General features: G+C 38.7%; 1 protein-coding gene across 1 annotated transcript in view; it reads left to right on the top strand.

Moving 5' to 3' along the window:
* Positions 1-19548, top strand: part of LOC128614228 (potassium voltage-gated channel subfamily H member 2-like) — a 227622-nt gene extending 208074 nt beyond the window's left edge. The window contains exons 6-13 of the mRNA XM_053635602.1: positions 4966-5379; positions 9240-9630; positions 11613-11812; positions 14645-14897; positions 15324-15517; positions 16309-16411; positions 16571-16861; positions 19063-19548. Coding sequence (XP_053491577.1) covers positions 4966-5379; positions 9240-9630; positions 11613-11812; positions 14645-14897; positions 15324-15517; positions 16309-16411; positions 16571-16861; positions 19063-19271 — 2055 coding nt within the window. The 3' untranslated portion in view covers positions 19272-19548. The remainder of the gene's footprint in view (positions 1-4965; positions 5380-9239; positions 9631-11612; positions 11813-14644; positions 14898-15323; positions 15518-16308; positions 16412-16570; positions 16862-19062) is intronic.
* The last annotated feature ends 868 nt before the right edge of the window (positions 19549-20416 follow it).

Below are 20416 nucleotides of genomic sequence, written 5' to 3'. Positions count from 1 at the left end.
TAGTTTTTATAGACAGTTTACATGCAGGCTGTATCTGGTTGCAGGGTGCTACATATATCGATCAACTCGGACATCAGGCGTCATTGACAGGTAGGGTACTACAGTTGTTCAATGCACTCTGGGTAGTTAAAACACCTTTTTAATTATTTCAGACCACGTTCAGTCTTTGAAGTAAAAATGTAAGCAGTGTGTTGCTTGTGGCACCTGTTTGGCCTTTTCATGGGTAATCCAGCACCTGTCATCGCAGCTGCTGTGTGGAAACACAGAAAAGTCAAAAGCTTTGGACTGGGGGACTTTTCTGTCTCCATGAGTCACATTTATATCAAGATCACACTCAGGATTTATTTATTTATTTACTTACTTACTTACTTACTTATTTATTTTTGGCTCAGTGGAGATTGCAAAAGAGCTAAAATATAGCAGTGAGGCAGATAGTGGTGATATGTTGATGAGTGTGGTTCTACGTGTATATTGACAGAAAACTGCATCCAGAAAATAAACAGCTTTCAGCTAATTCACAGAGAGTGTGTCTCGATGACACAGCACTCATAACACTCATAACTTGCCGGCAGTCACGCTCCTCAACTGTGCTAGGCTCCCAAATGTTCCTGACTACTAAATAACACTGAGAAATAACACATTTACTATTCAATTTTGAACACTTTCTTGAAAACTGATAATTTGATTATATGAATTGATCCATAATTGGTGGAGTTGGTCTGGAAAACAGCCAGGAATATGTACATGTTTTGATGTTGAGCTAGCATTTTGTATTTGTTGCTAAATCAAAATGTTGTCCACATTTGGCCATATAGAGAGTTGAAGCAAGTGCATGTACTGAGGATTTAATACAGAACTTGCATGCATTCAGTCTTCGGACATGAGTACAGACTTTCTATAAGTGCTATTCAGAAGTTACACAAGAGTTTCACACACAAGGGGGAGTTTGAGTAAAACAGAGGCGCATTTCAGTTATATTTGACTGTAACATTTTTTGCAAACAGACAACATCTTAATCTGAAATAATGCTTATCTTGAGGTCTGAATTCTTTTGTATATTTCATTACGAATTACACCTTCCTAAAGTGAACTGTAAACAGTGAATTAACAAAACAGCGGGACATCCTGTGCACACAGTTCATGACTTTGATTTAGTATCTTGTGGCCACATTAATTTTATATTGTGCTCTGACAATGAACTGTCAGAGCACAATACAAAAATATAATGCATAATAAAAGGATTTGCTGGATCAAGTGCTATTTTATAAGCCACCAAATGGGGGTAGAACACATATTGTTAAATTAAAGCAAATCTGCAGTGATTCATGTGATACTTACAACTAAGACTATTCATGCATATTGACAATATATTATACTGCTCTTAGTAGTTTTTCAATTGTTGCCATCTTCTCATTCATAAATCACTATTAGGCTTATTTACTTTTCATTCTTTTATTGTGTCTTTCTTTTATTTTAGATTTAAGCAGAGGAGGGTAGTAACGTGCTACATTTACTTCGTTACATTTTCTTGAGTAAATTTTTGGAGAAAAAAAAAATTGACCTCTAAAGTGTCCGAAGTGTATGAATGGTTGTGTGAGTGTGTATGTGATTGTGCCTTGCGATGGACTGGCACCCTGTCCAGGGTGTACCCTGCCTTGTGCCCAATGCTCCCTGGGATAGGCTCCAGGTTCCCCCGCGACCCTGAAGAAGGAGTAAGCGGTAGAAGATGGATGGATGGATGCAAAAAATTGACCTTTAAGAGTAGGTTTTTAACTGGCCATTCTTATACTCTTACTCAAGTTCATTTGTAATCACAGAAATGTAGTTTTATTTGGCTACATTCGGTGGCATTCCTCTGTTACTGTCAAATGTTAAGGGATATATGTAAGGTTTAATAATTAGTTTATATCACGTATAATGAGGTTGCAGTGGTCTGAATGCAGATGCATCAACCGGTCACTTTATTAGCTTTCTCAATCTCAGTCCTGGAGATAATGGCCGAAGAGCGAGCGTGGCGACGTAGGCAGGCACACACACACACACGCACAAAAACTCTCTCTCTCTCTCTCTCTCTCTCTCTCTCTCCACACACATACACACACACTTTCTCTTCTGTTCTGTTCCACAGTTTGTTCTTTTGTTCTCTGTTGTGCTGTTTAAATACAGATGCTGACAAGGTTGTGTTGTTGACAGTGTTTATTTTTTGGGGTGTGTGTTTTGAAAATGGCAGGTTCTGTGTTTCTGTACTCATCACAGATCTGGGATATGCTGCTGCTTCATCTTGAACCCAGGTTTTATATGATATAAACAGAACAGATAGACCTTCAAGGAGAAGTGTGACTTACAGTTCTCCATGTAGTCTTAGAGGCAGGATTTTCCCTTCGTTTAAATCAGATCCAAAGTAACTAGTAATTTGCTACTTGAGTAGTTTTCTCATTGGATACTTTATTACTCTTTCTGAAGTAATTAGTAGCATTATTACTTTTACTGCTACTTAAATAAAATTATTTTTATAAGTAATTTTACTTGTTCTTGAGTAAGAGTTTTGGCTATTCTACTAACCTCTGCATTTAAGCAATATCACATGAGCAAGAGAGTGGTTATATTGAATATTGGCAAGGCTGGGATTCACATAAATAGATATAGATAATAAAAGCTGTGTTGATATTCAGTATAACCACGAGATTGTATGTAAGATATTGCTTTTATACATCAGTTCTATAAACAAGAAATTAATATAGAGCAAGTGACATTTCAGCCAATTGTTCTGTTTATTTGTGCTCCACGAGCGGCGTTCCCGAAGAAGCCACACTCACTTTATATTATGCTGGCTACTGGCTCACATTGTTTGGTATATTCTTGTTAAAGGTGAGTCTGGGTAAAATTGGCGTCCCTTCTGTAGTAATGGCTTCGAACTAAGAAGTCTTTTTTTTTTTGATGAACACGAACGAGTGGAGTGGTACTCACAATGAAAAGTCCCAGTGCATTTATAAAGCACTCTTGGAATGCTGCTCAAACAATCAAATTAGTGGAAATAACTCTTGTATAATGTATTACATTTGACAGCAAAATCGCTGTCTGCATCTTAGGTCTGTATCTCCTATCCCTGATTTTTTCAACCTTAAAGGCAAGCTCTAATATTTAACGTTGGCCTACTGCTACTGAAAAACCCATGTCTCTGACATCTCTACTGAAGTAAAACCAGACAACCTCAGAGGCGTGAACTACACACAGTTGATTTAGATAATCTGAATGGGGAGCTCAAAAAATCAACTTAAACACCTGCAATAAATGACTCTGAAAATGTAACTTATCCATTGTAAATATTCAAATAATTTTGGACTTAAGTTGCAGACTCTGATTGCAGCAGATGTTGAGGTGTAACGTTTATGTAAACACTTTTTGCTAAGTCACCAAATTATGGCTAAACTTTTAAAACCATCAGCATACACAGAGAAAACCAGCCTGCAGATGAAAAGGTTTTGCTAGTTGTGGTGAATGATGGGAGGAAGTGTTGAGAGAATGTTGCTGTTGAGTGTTGGAGAAATGAGCATCAAAAAGATGCAGCTTATAGGACAGTACAACGTATGGACATTATGGCTAATGGGTATGGTTTGGGTTCGTGGAGATAATAGTGTGAATTTATTTGCCTACAGTCACATAAAAACCTGTGTTGTGTTTGCAATTGTTTGATATCCATGAGAGTGAGCAGAGTTTTTTTGTGATTTTTTTTTTTCAACAAAAGATCAAAAGGTTAAACAATAACAACAAATTTTCACAGCCTTTTTTGCTCATATTTACCAAGGATGCCAATATTAGTGGATATATATATATATATATATATATATATATATATATATATATATATATATATATATATATATATAATTGTAGACAAATAAATGATTTGTGCAGTGAAACCTATCAGAGGGAAAACAGCCATTTTTCTGAAGCGGTACAAAGTTATTAGTCAGGATTTTTCTATGAATTTTTTTCTATTATCAACTGTTAAACTTCAACTGTTAAATAGGTTTTATTGAATCACAAACCAAAACTCAGAGAGTTTTCGAACAAGGTGTAACAAATAGTAAAGGCATGGATGAGGCTACAATAACAGAAAAATATAACTAAGAACATACACAACTCAAGAGAATGGCAAGACTTCTCATTTAGCACATTTAGCCACTACATGTACATACATATACAGTACAACCAGGAAGTAGACATGAAACAGGAAATAAGGAGATGACTAGAATTCAGCAGATGGTGAGGAGGGGAATTGTTCTGGGCTTTGTGACCATACATTTATTTAAAATAATATAATATTTTCTCTATTTATTTGTCTAATGTGTACAGTAATATTGTGTTTTTTCACTGATAGTAAACGTTAGGTCCAACTTGTCATAGCCGACTTTGAGATTTGAATTGAACCCATGCAATTCAAGTGACCCATCAAATGTGGTCAGAATCTGAATGTTGTCAGATTGAAAGATTCAAGCAGTTGATAATGAGAATGTGAGAAGATCTCAATATCACTGTTTACTGTTTTCATTTAGTGTAAAACAAAAAACATTATGTCCATGTGGCGTAATCTCATATAGCTATGTATACACTTCAACAGTGTGAGGAAGTTTGGTTTGAGGTAGCTGTTGTGTTAAACAAATTTATGAACAGATTTTTCAAAATGCAAAATTGAATGTGGTATGGGTAGCAAAGATTAGTCAACTAATTGAGTAATACATTAAGTAGTTACCACTGAGGGGCGCTGTTTACTAGTCCGGACTGATTGGCTAGTACAAATGAATAATTGTGCAATCCCTAGTATATGATGGAATTGTGAGGTTATCAATCAAAACTTTGATACTTTTAAACCACTTTCAAAGGCCATGAAGTGGCTTTCCAAGACAATTACCATCAATAATGATAATCATTGCCTTAAAATCTTGCCAACTTGTGCTTCCACAGGTGCTGTCACTAGGCGCTGATGTCCTTCCCGAATACAAGCTCCAGGCACCACGTATCCACAAGTGGACCGTGTTGCACTACAGCCCCTTCAAGGCTGTTTGGGACTGGCTGATTCTGCTGCTGGTGATCTACACTGCCATCGTAACACCATACAGCGCTGCCTTCCTGCTTGGCTCGGAGAAGGAGAATGATACCTGCACATACTGCAAGCCGCTCAACAACGTGGACCTTGTCGTCGACATCATGTTCATCATCGACATCCTCATCAATTTCCGCACCACTTATGTCAACGCCAACGACGAGGTGGTGAGCCACCCACTGCGCATCGCTGTGCACTACTTCAAAGGCTGGTTCCTCATTGACATGGTGGCCGCCATCCCCTTTGACTTGCTCATCTACGACAATGGCGAGGAGGTGAGGTCAATGATGCAGGCGTATGTTCTTCACTCTCGTAACTACATGTTTTTCACCTTCGCTATAATTACTAAATAATAATATTAGTTACAAACAGGGGTGGTGCTTTACTTTATTACTACACTTAAGTATTATTTTGGTGTACTCGTACTTTACTCAAGTATCATTGAAATTGAATACTTCTATGTAATTACATTTCCAAGAAAGAAACATACTTTTGACTCCTTTCGTTTTTATTTAGACCTTGAAATTACTCTTTACGACTATCAAAGGTCTCTTCTTCTTTCAACTAGGCAATGACTGTATGCGATACATCAGTCAAATGGGCTCAGTTTACCATTCAGTCATTTCCATTTAGCAGCTAATTAAGCGCATCAGTGTAGGGGGAAACACTGTCAAGAATTTATTATTATTATTATAACACTGTGCTAATTTATTATTTTCACTGACCTTCTCATGCTACACAATGTAGATAGTGCTATTGCTCAGTGTGCTGAAAATAGATAAGCCACCAAACTGCAGTGTTGAATTTGAGCATGAGCACCCTTAGCCCTACCTCAGTAAAATGTTTCAATATGCTGGAGTAACCTAAGACTCATAAAACGAGGCGTCTCCTTTGCCTTCCTAGAAGGCACAAGCTCTGTCTAAGTAGAAATAGCATGTTGAGTTAAGTTTAGGTAATTTGCTAATATTAACAGGATTCATTTAGCTAAGTTCGCCTGTTTTCTTTGCCAATGCCAGGTTAGACTTATATCGATTCCAGTAGCTAAAATAATTGGCTACGCAGCCTTTCAGGCTAATGCTAAATAGTGCAAACTTACAGAGATTGAATGATATTTTCAGGTAAAATGGTGTGGTTTAAATCATCATTTAAAAGCTTTAGATGAGTAATAAAAGTTACTTTTCACATGAAAACTTGATATTAACTTAATTTCATCAGTTAAAAATGTTACTTTTGACTTTTTAATACTTGAATAAAAGTGAACGTAATGGCTAGATATTTACACTTTTATGTTTTTTTTAAAAAAAGATTTTAACATGTGACCATATTTTCACTTTAGTCTAATTCCTCAGTACTTTGTCCACCCCTAGTTACAGAATAATATGCTTTATGACCAATAACTACTAATAAATTTAAATAATTATCCAGGTTTAAGGGATTTCTCTTATCCATAATCAGCTTTTTTCTGCTGTGTCCATTGGAGAGCTAAGTATATACAGAATGTACAGTTGCTATGCTTACAGAATGCATAGCAAAAGTCCTCAGTCTTTTCTTAACTTTTTCTTAACTTTTCCTGTGGTTTCACTATACTTACTGAATAATTCATAGTAGTTACTATATAAAACGAGTGTAACCCAATGCAGCTATCTGTATCTGCATTTGTATTTGTATGTAAATCCATGGTCTGTGAATTCTGACATTTACTCAATCTCAGCTACATCACTCAAGTTCATAATTGGTTTCAAATAGAAATGTATCCAGGCCCTGCTCATGAGCCTCGCATTCATGTTTGTGTTTAGAGCCCATTATCTGTTCATTCTTAATAACGTATTCATATTTGGTTACATCCCTTTTATATAATAATATACTTTACGATGAATAACTGAATTTTAAGCCAAGACTTTAAGGAGGTGAAAGAGTGGAATAGACCATGAATGATTATATCACCATCGAGTTTTCTCCTTATATGCTTTTCTTGTGTGTGTGTGTGTGATCATGATGGATAACTCGACTAGACTGTTGTGGGAGAAGAATTTCAGCTTTCAACTCCAACGCTGCATGAATTTGTACCATGAGGGAAAAAAACTAGACTACATGCCAAAAGTCTAATCTCTTTGATATTTATTTGTTTTATTGATATAATGACCTTTGCGATATGTGTAATTACTAGGAAGGAACATATCTCTGTGTCAACACATAGAAATCAGGAGAATATTTATGTTGCATAGTATATCACCTAACATACATCAGTGACAAAGGGCATAACTCTCCCTGTCTCTCTCTCTCTCTCTCACTCTCTCTCTCTCTAGCCTATAATTTATTTTCCATAACGTCATAAAGATATTGAATGGTTCTATATTTATCATGTGTGGTGGTTGTAATCAGGAATCAGGACACAGATTTGTATACTCAGCATACTAGGAAAATACTAACAAAAACTCAACAAATACTAGGAAAACAAAGCTTAGGATAAGACTTTCTAACAATACATAGAAGCTTAGAGTGTTTGAATGTGAAGCTTGATTAATTTTCTACAACAGCACCGCTCTGACAGTAGTTCTAGCTGTAACATAAACAATCGTTTTTTATTAATGCACTGGTTCTAATACGTTATCATTCCTATAGAAACAGGTAATTCACAGGGAATTGTATGGCAGATGCGCCACGTAATCAAAGGCTATTAATAAACAGATTTTAAAACAAATACCATTTAACAAAATAAAACTAGAATTGTTGATATGCTGAAGTTTTCTGTTGAGAGACTTATGAATTGTGTAGCAGCACTTTGTTAGGTCTCCAGGACAGAGGATGTTGTGCTTTCCAGTTTCTCAATAACATGAAGTGACTGTTTAGAGTTGCTCTAATGTACGTGATTGCAGGATCTAACTTGTCTGTAACTTGATGTTCCATACCAAAAATTTAACTATACGCAGTTGAAAAACATGATATGTTGCCTATGAAATAAATATAAAAATTGCAAGAATTTGCAATACAGGTACCTGGTGCGTTGTTGCCATGGGAACCATAAATGAGAACTAGCAACAGCAAAATTGTACAAAATGTTCATTCTTGAATTGATTCACACTTTCATTTGGCTCTTTGCAGAGATAAACAGTACTAAAGAGTTTGTAATCTGTAAGAATTGTACAGTATACTGTATACAGCCAGTGTTTTTTTTTTTAATTGATAGTGGCATTTATTCAGTTTCATTTATTATGGTCAAAAGTTATTATGATTATCACTGTACTAATAACTATGTATGTTTAATTGTACTAATAACTATGTATGTTTAATTACGAAATGCAGTAATACAACTATTTACAATTCTATTCTGTAAGAGGGTTTTTTTTTTATTGTTGCAGGCAGAAATACTTGATTTTGCTGTCGCTTTTTTCAGAATATGCAAGTTATGCGTGTGTGTTTTTTTGTGCAGAAAACTGCTTGAATTGTCTTTCGCAGTGATGTTTGTTGGTAAATAAGACCTTTTCGCTGTACTCATGTTCGACGCATTTGTTTTGGCCCAAATCTGCACTAATTTTGAAAAATAGCAAGCTCCTCCGAATATTGCGGAGTTTGCTTGATTTTGCATTCATTTTTGTGATCACAAAATAGCTAAATCCATGCTTTATGTCCATGCAGAACGGAAATATTGACAATCTTGCTCTCTAAAATGACAGCTGTGACTTGCTCAACAAGCCTGATGGAACACTCGGCCACTTTGACTTGCCTGGAAAATCAATGGGCCTGAATCTATTTGATCTTCTGATCAAATAATCATAGAATTATTTGAAACAGAAGACCAGTTAGAGCAGAAGTGCTTGAATTGGCATAAACTATTTAAACCCTCAAGGTGTCCTTACCTGACTGGATTGGTTATTAAGGCAATGGGAGGCATAACCATGTAACAGGTGCAGCTTATAAACTAGTTACAGTATCTAAACCATGATGACAATATCAACTTTTCAGTAACTTTTTCAGTGTCTGTTTTGTAGCAACTATGCCATCACTTTAGTCAAGTACTTGAATTATTATTTGTATTTTTTTTATTTGTTTGAGTAGCATTTTAATTGTGTGTTTTTCATCCTGACTTGAACACCCATATTAAGTCTGAATCTCTTCGTCTTTCTTTGCCTTCAAGACAACCACTCTAATCGGTCTCCTAAAGACGGCGCGGCTCTTGAGGCTCGTTCGTGTGGCCCGGAAGTTGGACCGCTACTCGGAATATGGTGCAGCTGTCCTCTTCCTACTCATGTGCACTTTTGCACTCATTGCTCATTGGTTGGCCTGCATCTGGTACGCCATTGGAAGTGTAGAACGCAGCGGTGCCATCGGCTGGCTCCACACGCTAGGGGATCAGCTTGGGAAACCCTACAATTACTCCGCTGTCAACTCAGGACCCAGCATTAAGGACAAATATGTAACTGCCCTTTATTTCACCTTCAGCAGCTTGACCAGCGTAGGATTCGGCAATGTCTCACCCAACACCAACTCAGAGAAGATCTTCTCCATCTGCGTCATGCTAATTGGATGTGAGTATCAGTGATATAAATTCATTCTGTCTGATATTCTTGGCAAAAATGTGGACGTTTTATTCGTATCATAAATAAGAACCTTTCATGCCACATATAAATAAAATGCAATGCAATTTGTTACTTTACGTATCCCAGCTTGTTAGGAAGCTTGAGTCAGAGTGCAGGGTCAGCTATTTTTTGGTGCATCTGGATTAGAGAGGGTTAAGGGCCTTTCTCAAGGGTCCAGCAGTGTCAGCTTGGTGGTTCTTGGCTTGAACTCTCATACATGTGTAACCAGAACAAATTGCTAACAAATTCTATGACTAGATTGGAATCCACACCACACTGTTTTTTTTAATATATTAAATAAGACATTTAAAAATATCTGTTCAGTGCATGTCATTATAAACTGTTAAACCAGAAATCAGAGATTACTGCATTTTTTAAAGATAACATTAACTACTGTAGAGCATCATTGCGAGAACAACATTTTTCCTAATACAGTATATGCTGTGATGTTTGCTGTGTCTTAAGGATCTTCTCAGTGGTTTATAACAAATCAATTAATGTTTAAAAGCAAGAGTTCACAAAACACACTATATTGTCTTTATTATGTTCATAATTAAAGGTAGTCACGTTTTCTTGCTGTTAATGCAGTTTTTAATTATTTTAAATTTACAGTGCATTCAGAAAGTATTCAGACCCCTTAATTTTTCCACATTTTGTTTTGTTGCAGCCTTATGCTAAAATGGTTTCATGTTTTACACATCAATCTACTCCATACCCAAAAGTGACAAAGCAAAACCCAGATTTGTGATAACTTTGCGAATCTATTAAAAAGAAAAAAATGGAATTTCACTGACTTAAGTATTCAGACCCTTTGCTATTACACTTGAAATTTAGTTCAGGTGCATCCCATTTCTCTGGATCATCTTTGAGATGTTTCTACACCTGTGGCAAATTCAATTGATTGGACATGATTTGGAATGACACACACCTGTCTATATAAGGTCTAACAGCTGAAATTGCTTATCAGAGCAAACACCAAGCCATGAGGTCAAACGAACGGGAACCACCTTCCAACAGGACAATGACCCGAAGCACACAGCCAAAACAATGCAAGAGTGGCTTAGGGACAACACTGTAAATGTCTTTGAGTGGCCCAGCCAGAGATTGGACTTGAACCCAACTGAATATCTCTGGAGAGACTTGAATAAAGCTGTACACCGATGGTCCCCATCCAACCTGACAGAACTTGAGAGGATCTGCAGAGAAGAATAGCAGAAATTCCCCAAATCCAGGTGTGCAAAGCTTGTCAAATCATACCCAAAAAGATCTGAGGCTGTACTCGCTGCTGAAGGAGCTTCAACTGAGTACTGATTTAGGGGGCTGAATACGTATGTCATTGTGATATTTCGTTTTTTTCTTTCTAATCAATTTGCAAATTTATGAAAAATCTGGTTTTTTGCTCTGTCATTATGGGGTATGGAGTGAAGATTGATTTGGAAAAAATCATTTAAAGCGTTTTAGCATAAAGCTGCAACATAAAATGTGAAAACAATTAAGGGGTCTGAATACTTTCTGAATGCACTGTAGAATATATATATATATATATATATATATATATATATATATATATATATATATATATGTATATATATATATATATATATATATATATATATATATATATATATAAAGTTTAATACTTTAGGGCAGGCATTAAACTTCTCATACTGTGGCACATATTCTCACTGTACTTTTGTATGAGCCTGAATGACCGTGATTAGTCAAGTGCTGCATTCATATCCTCATTCCTGTTGGAGCATCTCTCTCTGTTTTAAACAACTAACCCCTTATGGGATTGTGTCATATAAATTGTGTTTAAATAGTTGTAGTGTATTGAAAGTAGGACGAATAAAGTATGAATTGTCTGTCTAATTGAAATGGCACATTAATTTCTATGAGCTATGCTTAATTATTCAATTATATCTTTCTAGCCCTCATGTATGCCAGTATCTTTGGGAATGTGTCAGCCATCATACAGCGGTTGTACTCTGGTACGGCACGCTACCACACTCAGATGCTCCGGGTGAGAGAGTTTATTCGCTTCCACCAAATCCCCAACCCGCTCAGACAGAGACTGGAGGAGTATTTCCAACACGCCTGGTCCTACACTAACGGAATTGACATGAATGCGGTGAGTCGCACACACAATTAGATATGTGGTATTAAGTGTTAGGTTTGGTGTGATAATCAGAGAAATACTTGTGAATATTATTATAATTTGCTTTGTAGGTTAGGATGATGACTCAGTGTTTCACTGCATCACATAAACTAATAACCTCAGAATAAGTTTCCTCTCCACTTGCAGCTTGCATTCTATGTTTCATTTCATAAAACTGATTTAAAACAATTCATTTTGTCCATATCGAACATATAGTTTTGATAGTTTTGCTATTTCCTTTTCCAATTTCAGTGGTTAAATAACAAGGCTAAAGAAAATAAATGGTAATACCATTATATGCTCCATTCCTTTCAATTTACTTATTATTTTCTTCATTATGTTCTGGTGAGGAACTTTTTGTATTGGAAAGTGAACACTCTGATGAGCAGAATGGGGAGTGAAATTGGGTCCTGTCCTCCACCCACCTCATTCAGGGTCTCATTACTTATAATGAGGAAATATGGCAAACTCTGATATTCCAGGAACAGAGATACTTCATGATGAGGAAGAGGCTGATGACATGGATGATATTAGACAGAAATAGCATGGTGTGACCGATTTTGACTGAACATCTGAGAATGGGTTATAGGTTGCTGAGGGAGTTGCTAAACTGTATCAGGCCACCAGAAATACAGCCGTGTGTGTGCAGTGCATTTAAAGCATGTTCAGACCTTTTATTTAGACTTACAGCCAAGCACACCTGAACATCCCTCTCTGCAAAACCTCTAAAGCAATGTCAGGTGGGTTGAGAACTTTGGTGGACCACTCTTTTCAGTTAGGATGTTCAGTTAGGTTCAAGTCCAGGCTTTAGCTGGCCAGTTAACATTCATAGATTTACCCTGAAGCCACTTCTGTGTTGGTGTAGTTGTGTGTTTTGGGTCAGTGTTGTGTTGAATGTTGAACCTTTGCCCCAGTTGGAGGTCATGAGTGCTCTTGAGGCTTTAGTTGGACCATTCAAAGACATTTATAGATATGTCCTAAATCCATTTCTGTGTTTTAGTTCTGTGATTGAATCATTGTTCACGGATGAAAGGTGAGCCTTTTGCCCAATTGGATGTCCTGAGAGCTGTTAAAAAGGATACCCTTAAATATATAGCTTTGAACTTGAAACTTGAATTTTAAGATGTACTTTGATCCATTCATTCATTCAAGACTCCCAATTACCTGCTGTTGAAAAACATCTCAGTGGTGCTGGCACTACCTTACCTCGCAATATCACTGGAATTGGCAAGGTGATTGGTTTCTTCAATATGTAACACAAACTTCTAATCAATGAGTTCAGTTTTAGTTTCATCAAACCAAGGCCTGAGAGTCCTCCAAGTAAGCAATCATGTGCCTTTTACAGAGATGGGGCCTCTGTCTGGCCACTCTATTATAAAAGACTGATTGGTTGAGTGCTGCAGAGATGGCTATCCTTCTTGCAGGTTCTCCCATCTCTACATAGGACTTCAGGTGTTCTGTCAGAGTGACTTTTAGGTTCTTGGCTATCTCCCCTGTTTGCTCAGGTTGGCTTCAGCTCTAGGAAGAGTCTTTGCAGTTCTGAACTTCTTCCTTTTAAGAAAGAAAGCCACTGTGTTTATTGGGATTTTCAAAGCTGGGAAACTTTTTTGGTTACCATTTTGCAATCTTGTCTTGGTGCTCTACGGACAATTCCTTTCACCTCATAGCTTGTTTTAACACTGACATGCTTTCATCTGTCCAACTTTATATAAATATAGTTGTATCATATATCATGCGTAATCAACTGAATTCTGACATGTAATCAGGGTGGCACTATGCTGGAGAAGGTAGCCTTGCGATCTCACAGCCTCAGGATCCCTGGTTTGATCCTGAGCTTGGGTTGCTGTCCCTGTGTTCCTACATGTTCTCCCTGTGTTCTCACGGGTTTTCTCCAGGTTCTCTGGTTTCCTCCCAATGTTCAAAAATAGGCAGATAGACAGACTGACTATGCTGAATTGCCCATGGATGTCTGTGTGTGTGCATGGTGCCCTGCAAAAGACTGGTTTCCCATCCGAAGTGAATTCTACCGCCTTGTGCCCAGTATTACCAAGATTAGCTCCAGATTTGCCATGACCCTGACAGGGATTAAAGTAGTTACTGAAAATCTAGGATAATCAATGGAAAGAGGATGCACTTCATCTCAGTTTTGAGTGTCATAACAAACCCCACAAATGGATACAGACCCTATCAGTTTGCCCTCATTTTTTTTTTACCTTAAAACATCATATTTACCGTAACGAATGAATTTTTTTTAAGGTGTATGAATAGTTTATGAATGCATTATATGTATTTACTGCATATACTAAATATGTTCTTATGTTGGGGTGCACAGTGGCTTAGTGGCTCGCACGTTTGCCTTGCACCTCCAGGGAGTTTGCGGAGAGTTTGCATGTTCTCCCTGTGCTTCGGGGATTTCCTCCAGGTAGTCCTCCTCCCTTTGTAAGTCCTCCCCAGTCCAAAGACATGCATTGTAGGCTGACTGACATTTCCAAATTGTCCATAGTGTGTGAATGTGTGTGCGAGTGTGCCCTGTGATGGTTTGGCACCCCGTCCACCCCTGCCTTGTGCCCCGAGTTCCCTGGGATAGTCTCCAGGCTCCCTGCAACCCTATATAGGATAAGCGGTACATAAAATGGATGGATGGATGTTCTTATGTTAGTGTAAACTCTGCTGACTGTGGCCTCAACTTTGAATATAGTTCCTGATTTCTTAGTTATGATGATCAGTGTTTTCCATTGTTTTCCATTACACCCCAATTTTCTGTGTTCATTTCAAGTCTCTTTCTCTCTCACACTTTTTCTTCAGGTACTGAAAGGCTTCCCTGAGTGTCTTCAAGCAGATATATGTCTGCACCTGAACCGTACTCTCCTGCAGAACTGTAAAGCTTTTAAGGGATCCACTAAAGGTTGCCTGCGAGCCCTGGCCATGAAATTCAAAACCACTCACGCCCCACCTGGTGACACGCTTGTCCATGCTGGTGATGTGCTCTCAGCCCTTTACTTTATTTCCAGAGGATCCATTGAAATACTTCGTGGAGATGTGGTGGTGGCCATCTTAGGTAGATACCAATATGGATTAAATATTGGTTGAAAATTCTTGTCTTCAGTAGTGATTTTATTCATTTAGTATTTGGGTACAGTGTAACTGGCATTACATGGTTAATAATTCTTTCTAGAAGTGTATTTGTAACATGTAGGTGATATGTGAAACCTCGTGAAAACAGTGATTTTTTTTCAGGTTCATTATTTATTTATTTGTGTTTGACTTATATTTTACTGCCATCTGCTGGACATAAAATGAAAGTTCCTAATTTACCATGCTTTTATATCAGCTATAGCAGTAACTTTGCAAGTATGTATACCTATCCAATATATAAACAAACCAAACAACTATTTTTTTCTATAGAAAACAACAAAAATACATTCACTATGCATACACCTAACATTTTTCCCTATATTGATATTATATTCTTTGTTTTCCACAGGAAAGAATGATATATTTGGTGAGCCCATCAACCTGTATGCTCGACCAGGCAAGTCCAACGCTGATGTCAGGGCGCTAACCTACTGTGACTTGCACAAGATTCACAGAGAGGATGTTCTGGAAGTTCTGGACATGTATCCAGAGTTCTCAGATCACTTCTGGAGCAACCTGGAGATCACCTTCAACCTGAGAGATGTAAGCCACTGCTCCTTATATAGTCACACCACTCCATGCTTTTCTCAACTCTATCTCTCTATCATACTAATGCATACTGTACACTATATGGCCAAAACGTTGCAGACACCTGACCATCACACCCATATGTGGTTCTTCCCTAAAACTGTTTACACAAAGTTGGAAGCACACAATTATACAGGATGACCTTTTATCTTATAAAATTACAATTTCCCTTCACTGGAACTGTGGGGCCCAAACATGTTACAGCATGACAATACACCTGTGAATAATGCAAGGTCCTTGAAGACATGGTTTGCCAAGGTTGGAGTGGAAGAACTTGAGTGCCCTACACAGAGCCCTGACCTCAACCCCATTAAACACCTTCGGGATGAACTGGAACACTAACTGTGGCCCAGGCCTCCGTGCTCGACATCAGTCAATGCCTGACCTCACTAATGCTCTTGTTGCTGAATGGGCAAATCCCTACAGATACTCTGCAAAATCTAGTGGAAAGTCCAGAAGAGTGGAGGTTATTATAACAGCAGAGGACTAAATCTGGAATGGGATGTTCAACAAGCACAAATGGCTGTGATGGTCAGTTGTCAACAAACTTTTGGCTATAAAGTGTGCTTACATAATCGTGCAATCATTGTCTATAGATCACAGCCATAAAAGCATGGGTGGCAGGGTGAATGTGGAATGTGAGGAAGTTAGAAAAAACAAATGTCCTTTTCAATGGAATTTGTTTTATCTAATGAATGTTGTCAGTAGTTGTTGTCACTATAATGACATGAGCCTTATTACCCCAGACCAACATGATTCCTGGGTCTCCAAGCAGCAATGACTCAGAGTGTACTGGCTTTAACAAGCTCCGTAAAAGAAAGCTTTCCTTCCGACGGCGAACAGAAAAAGGTATTGCTCAGAGGTTGGCAGTGATAGTGAGCAATATAAGTATTATATAATGCACATTTGCCCACATTTTGATCTGTAACTTATTTTGCTGTGAAGTTTAAGACTGCTCTGTTGGTAAGCTATCAGTATTTACCCGGTATTGTTTCTGTCTTTTGTAAGATGATGCAGATGCAGGAGAGATCAAGAAGAACCAGAAACCAGTGCGACGTAACAGGAAACAGGCCAGGAGTAATCAGAATGAGGGATTAAAACCGGACTTCGAAAGGCCTCAGAGTTCAATCTCTTCCCACTCCAGTGGTGATGAAGGGGAGAATCTTGTTCATACACGCTCCACTCTGCCAACAACATTACTGGAGCTCTCTCAAGCCCAAGGCACTTCTATGAATTTTAATGACAACCCAGAGGTTGAAACAGATCCTAAAACAGGCAACACCTGCAATGCTCTGTCAGGTAAGATCAAACCAAGCCAGGAAATTGGGCAAAAAAAAAAATGAAACAAAACAGTAACTTTGGTCGTGATATGTAGACTTTAAAATGAATTTGTCTTTCCTAACAAGTCACGTACTGTACTCCTCGCTCTTCTCTATAAATATGTTCTATCCTGAAGTACAATAGAAAAAGGATCAGGAAAAAACATTATCAGGACATCAACTCCACAGTTTTACAGACAGAGAAGAAAAATAAACATATCTTTGACTCTTCTGAGGGAGATAACAGCATTGCCTGTGCTACACTGTAACTGTGTTGATAGCCTCATCTGAGTGTTTGTCATGCACTTTGATAAGGATATTTCGGTAAGATAAAACTGCATACATACAGTTGGAGAAATAAGCATTGGACGCGTCGACATTTTTTTCAGTAAATATATTTACAATGAGGTTATTCACATGAAATTTTCACCAGACATCAATATTAACTCAAGAATTCTGCAAATATAAAGAATTCACAACATTAACGTTCATAAATAAAGTTGTGTAATAAAGAGGAATGACACAGGAAAAAATTATTGAACACGCTAACTGAAAGTTATTTAATACTTAGTGGAGAATCCTTTGTTTGTAATGACGGCTTCAAGACACTTCCTGTATGAAGAAATTAATGGGCCGCAGAATTCAGGTGTGATTTTGGCCCATTCTTCTAAACATGTTGTCTTTAAATCTTGTTCAATTGGATTCAAGTCAGGTGATTGACTGGGCCATTCCAACACCTTCATTTCCTTTCTCTGAAACCAATTGAGAGCTTCCTTTGCTGTATGATTTGGATCGTTGTCCTGCTGGAAGTCCACCCACGTCTCATCTTCATCATCCTGGTGGATGGCAGCAAAGTCTTCTCAAGAATCTCCCGGTAGAGGGCTCCAGTCATCGTCCCTTCAATTATATGAAGTCTTCCAGAACCATGTGATGAAAAACAGCCCCACACCATGATGCTTCCACCTCCAAACTTCACTGTTGCTATAGTGTTTTAAGGGTGATGTGCAGTGCCATTTCTTCTCCAAACATGGTGTGTAGTTGACAGCCAAAAAGTTCAATTTTTCTCTCGTCTGACCAGACTACATTCTCCCAATATTTCATATGGCTTGTCCAAATGAGTTGTAGCAAACTTTAAACGAGCTTTGACATGCCTTTTCTTTAGTAATGGAGTCTTGCACCAGGCCACACCCGGCGTTCATAAAGGACTACGCCATGCCACGCCGACAGGAGGAGGAGTCTGTGGTCAGGGCGGAGACCAACTCCCACCCTCTCTCCCCTATTAGGGCTCTCGCTCAGCCTCCCTGTTCAGCTGAGGTCGTCGCTCAGCCTCCCTGTTCAGCTGTGGACGTCGCTCAGCCTCCCTGTTCAGCTGTGGACGTCGCTCAGCCTCCCTGTTCAGCTGAGGTCGTCGCTCAGCCTCCCTGTTCAGCTGTGGACGTCGCTCAGCCTCCCTGTTCAGCCGAGGATGTCGCTCCGCTTTCGTGCCCCGCCGAGGACTTTGCTCAGCCTGCCTGCCCGGCTGAGGTCGTCGCTCTGCCTCCCTGCCCGGCTGAGGTCGTCGCTCTGCCTCCCTGCTCGGCTGAGGTCGTCGCTCTGCCTCCCTGCTCGGCTGAGGTCGTCACTCTGCCTCCCTGCTCGGCTGAGGTCGTCGCTCATGTCGTGTGTACATATAGTCCTTGTCTGCACTGTTTGGTTGTCTTTCGTTGTCCTAGACTCTTGTTGTTCGTGTCTCGGTGTTTTGTTTCATGCCACAGTGTTATTCCAAGTTGTCTTAGTGTCTTTGTTTCATAGTACGTTTGTTTCAATAAATGTCATTATCTGCACTTGCTTCTGGCTCAACCTTGATACGTGACAAATAACCTCGTTGGAAATATATTTACTGAAAAAAATGTTAACACGTACAATACTCATTTCCCCCACTGTAAGTGTAGGTGTTTTCTGTCTTTTCAGTATTTTTTTCTACAAGATTACAATTTTTGCTTTTTTTATTTTACTTAATTATAATTAATCTGTAATTGCTTCAATGTATAAACATTAAAGTGCCCTACATACAATAAGATTTAAGTACAATAACAAGTACAGAAGTACATTTAGTCTATTTATACATGCCAGTGGTAAAGAAATTTATCACATTTAACACATTTTCCTAAACTAGACTTTACATCATTTTCACTCCCTTAGGTGCACTCTCAGGTGTGTCCAACATCTTTAGTTTCTGGGGTGAGAGTCGGGGCCGTCAGTATCAGGAGCTGCCTCGCTGTAATCTACCTTCACCACCACCTCAGCACGACACCCCATTACACAGCATCTCAAGACAGCAGCGGAGCCAACTGGAGAACAGGCTGGACATGCTACAGACACAACTCAGCAGGTCAGAGGCGCAGAACTAACACTCTCTCTCTCCACCCCAGAGACACACACACACACACACACACACACACACAGGAGTTCGTCCGTCGATTTCGGCAAAGTTTCCATTTCTGCCTCCATTATGGAGAGCACAAATTGGGACTCGACTTGTGCATGAATTGGATTAAAGTGAGGAAGACTTACGCAGCATCAGCCTCATTCTCACTTCCCAGTGACCACCTTGATCCAGTGGAAAGACTGAGTCAAGACGACTGAAGATGGTCCCCGGGCACAGTGATTCATACACCCATTCATACACTACAGACCCTTTGGAAATGCTAATCTGCCTACCATGCATGTCTTTGGACTTGGGGAGGAAACCGGAGTACCCGGAGGAAACCCCCGCAGCACTGGGAGAACATGCAAATTCCACACACACAGGTGGGAATTGAACCCCCAACCCTGGAGGTGTGAGGCGAACATGCTAACCACTAAGCCACCGTGCACCCCACGCAGGGACGCAAACGCAGGCGCGCACACACACACGCACACACACACGCGCACACACACGCACGCACACACACGCACGCACACACACACACGCACGCACGCAAAAAAAAAAAAAAAACACACACATATTGGCTAATGCAACTGATAATCAGGTGAAGAAACTTTAAACAAATTTATTTATTTAACAGGGACAACTAACAGTCCATGACTGCCCCAGAATTAGCTACAAAGCGAAATTTTGTCTGTAGTAGCATGTATAGTAGTAAATGATAGAAGTGAAATGAGGCACAGCTGAACTTTGTTAGTGACCATTAGACAGACACGGGAACTTAAACAAAATCAAAGAACACTTAGTACTGTTGCCATGGGAGTCAAGACACGAAGCAGGATTGTGACAAGAATTAGCATAATATACATTCATGCTAACTCTATAGTTGCACTTATTGCTCTATATTGCTCAAGAGTTAGCAGTTTGTAGAATTTGTCCCAGAAATTACTTGTACAGTACATTAATATCACAATACATGTACACAATGCATCTTAATGCCATAGCTCAATACATGACTCACTTCTAACCTTCTTATACTGTATAGTACATGGCATTAACCCAAAGCTAAAGAAAAAATGAATTCTTTTATCAAGAGATGTATCAAGAGATGATAATCAATTAATCAGA

This window comes from Ictalurus furcatus, chromosome 1 (genome assembly GCF_023375685.1).
Source record: "Ictalurus furcatus strain D&B chromosome 1, Billie_1.0, whole genome shotgun sequence".
Taxonomy (NCBI): Eukaryota; Metazoa; Chordata; class Actinopteri; order Siluriformes; family Ictaluridae; genus Ictalurus; species Ictalurus furcatus.
Note: the sequence above shows the minus strand (reverse complement) of the source record. Positions and strands in the feature narration are given on the sequence as shown.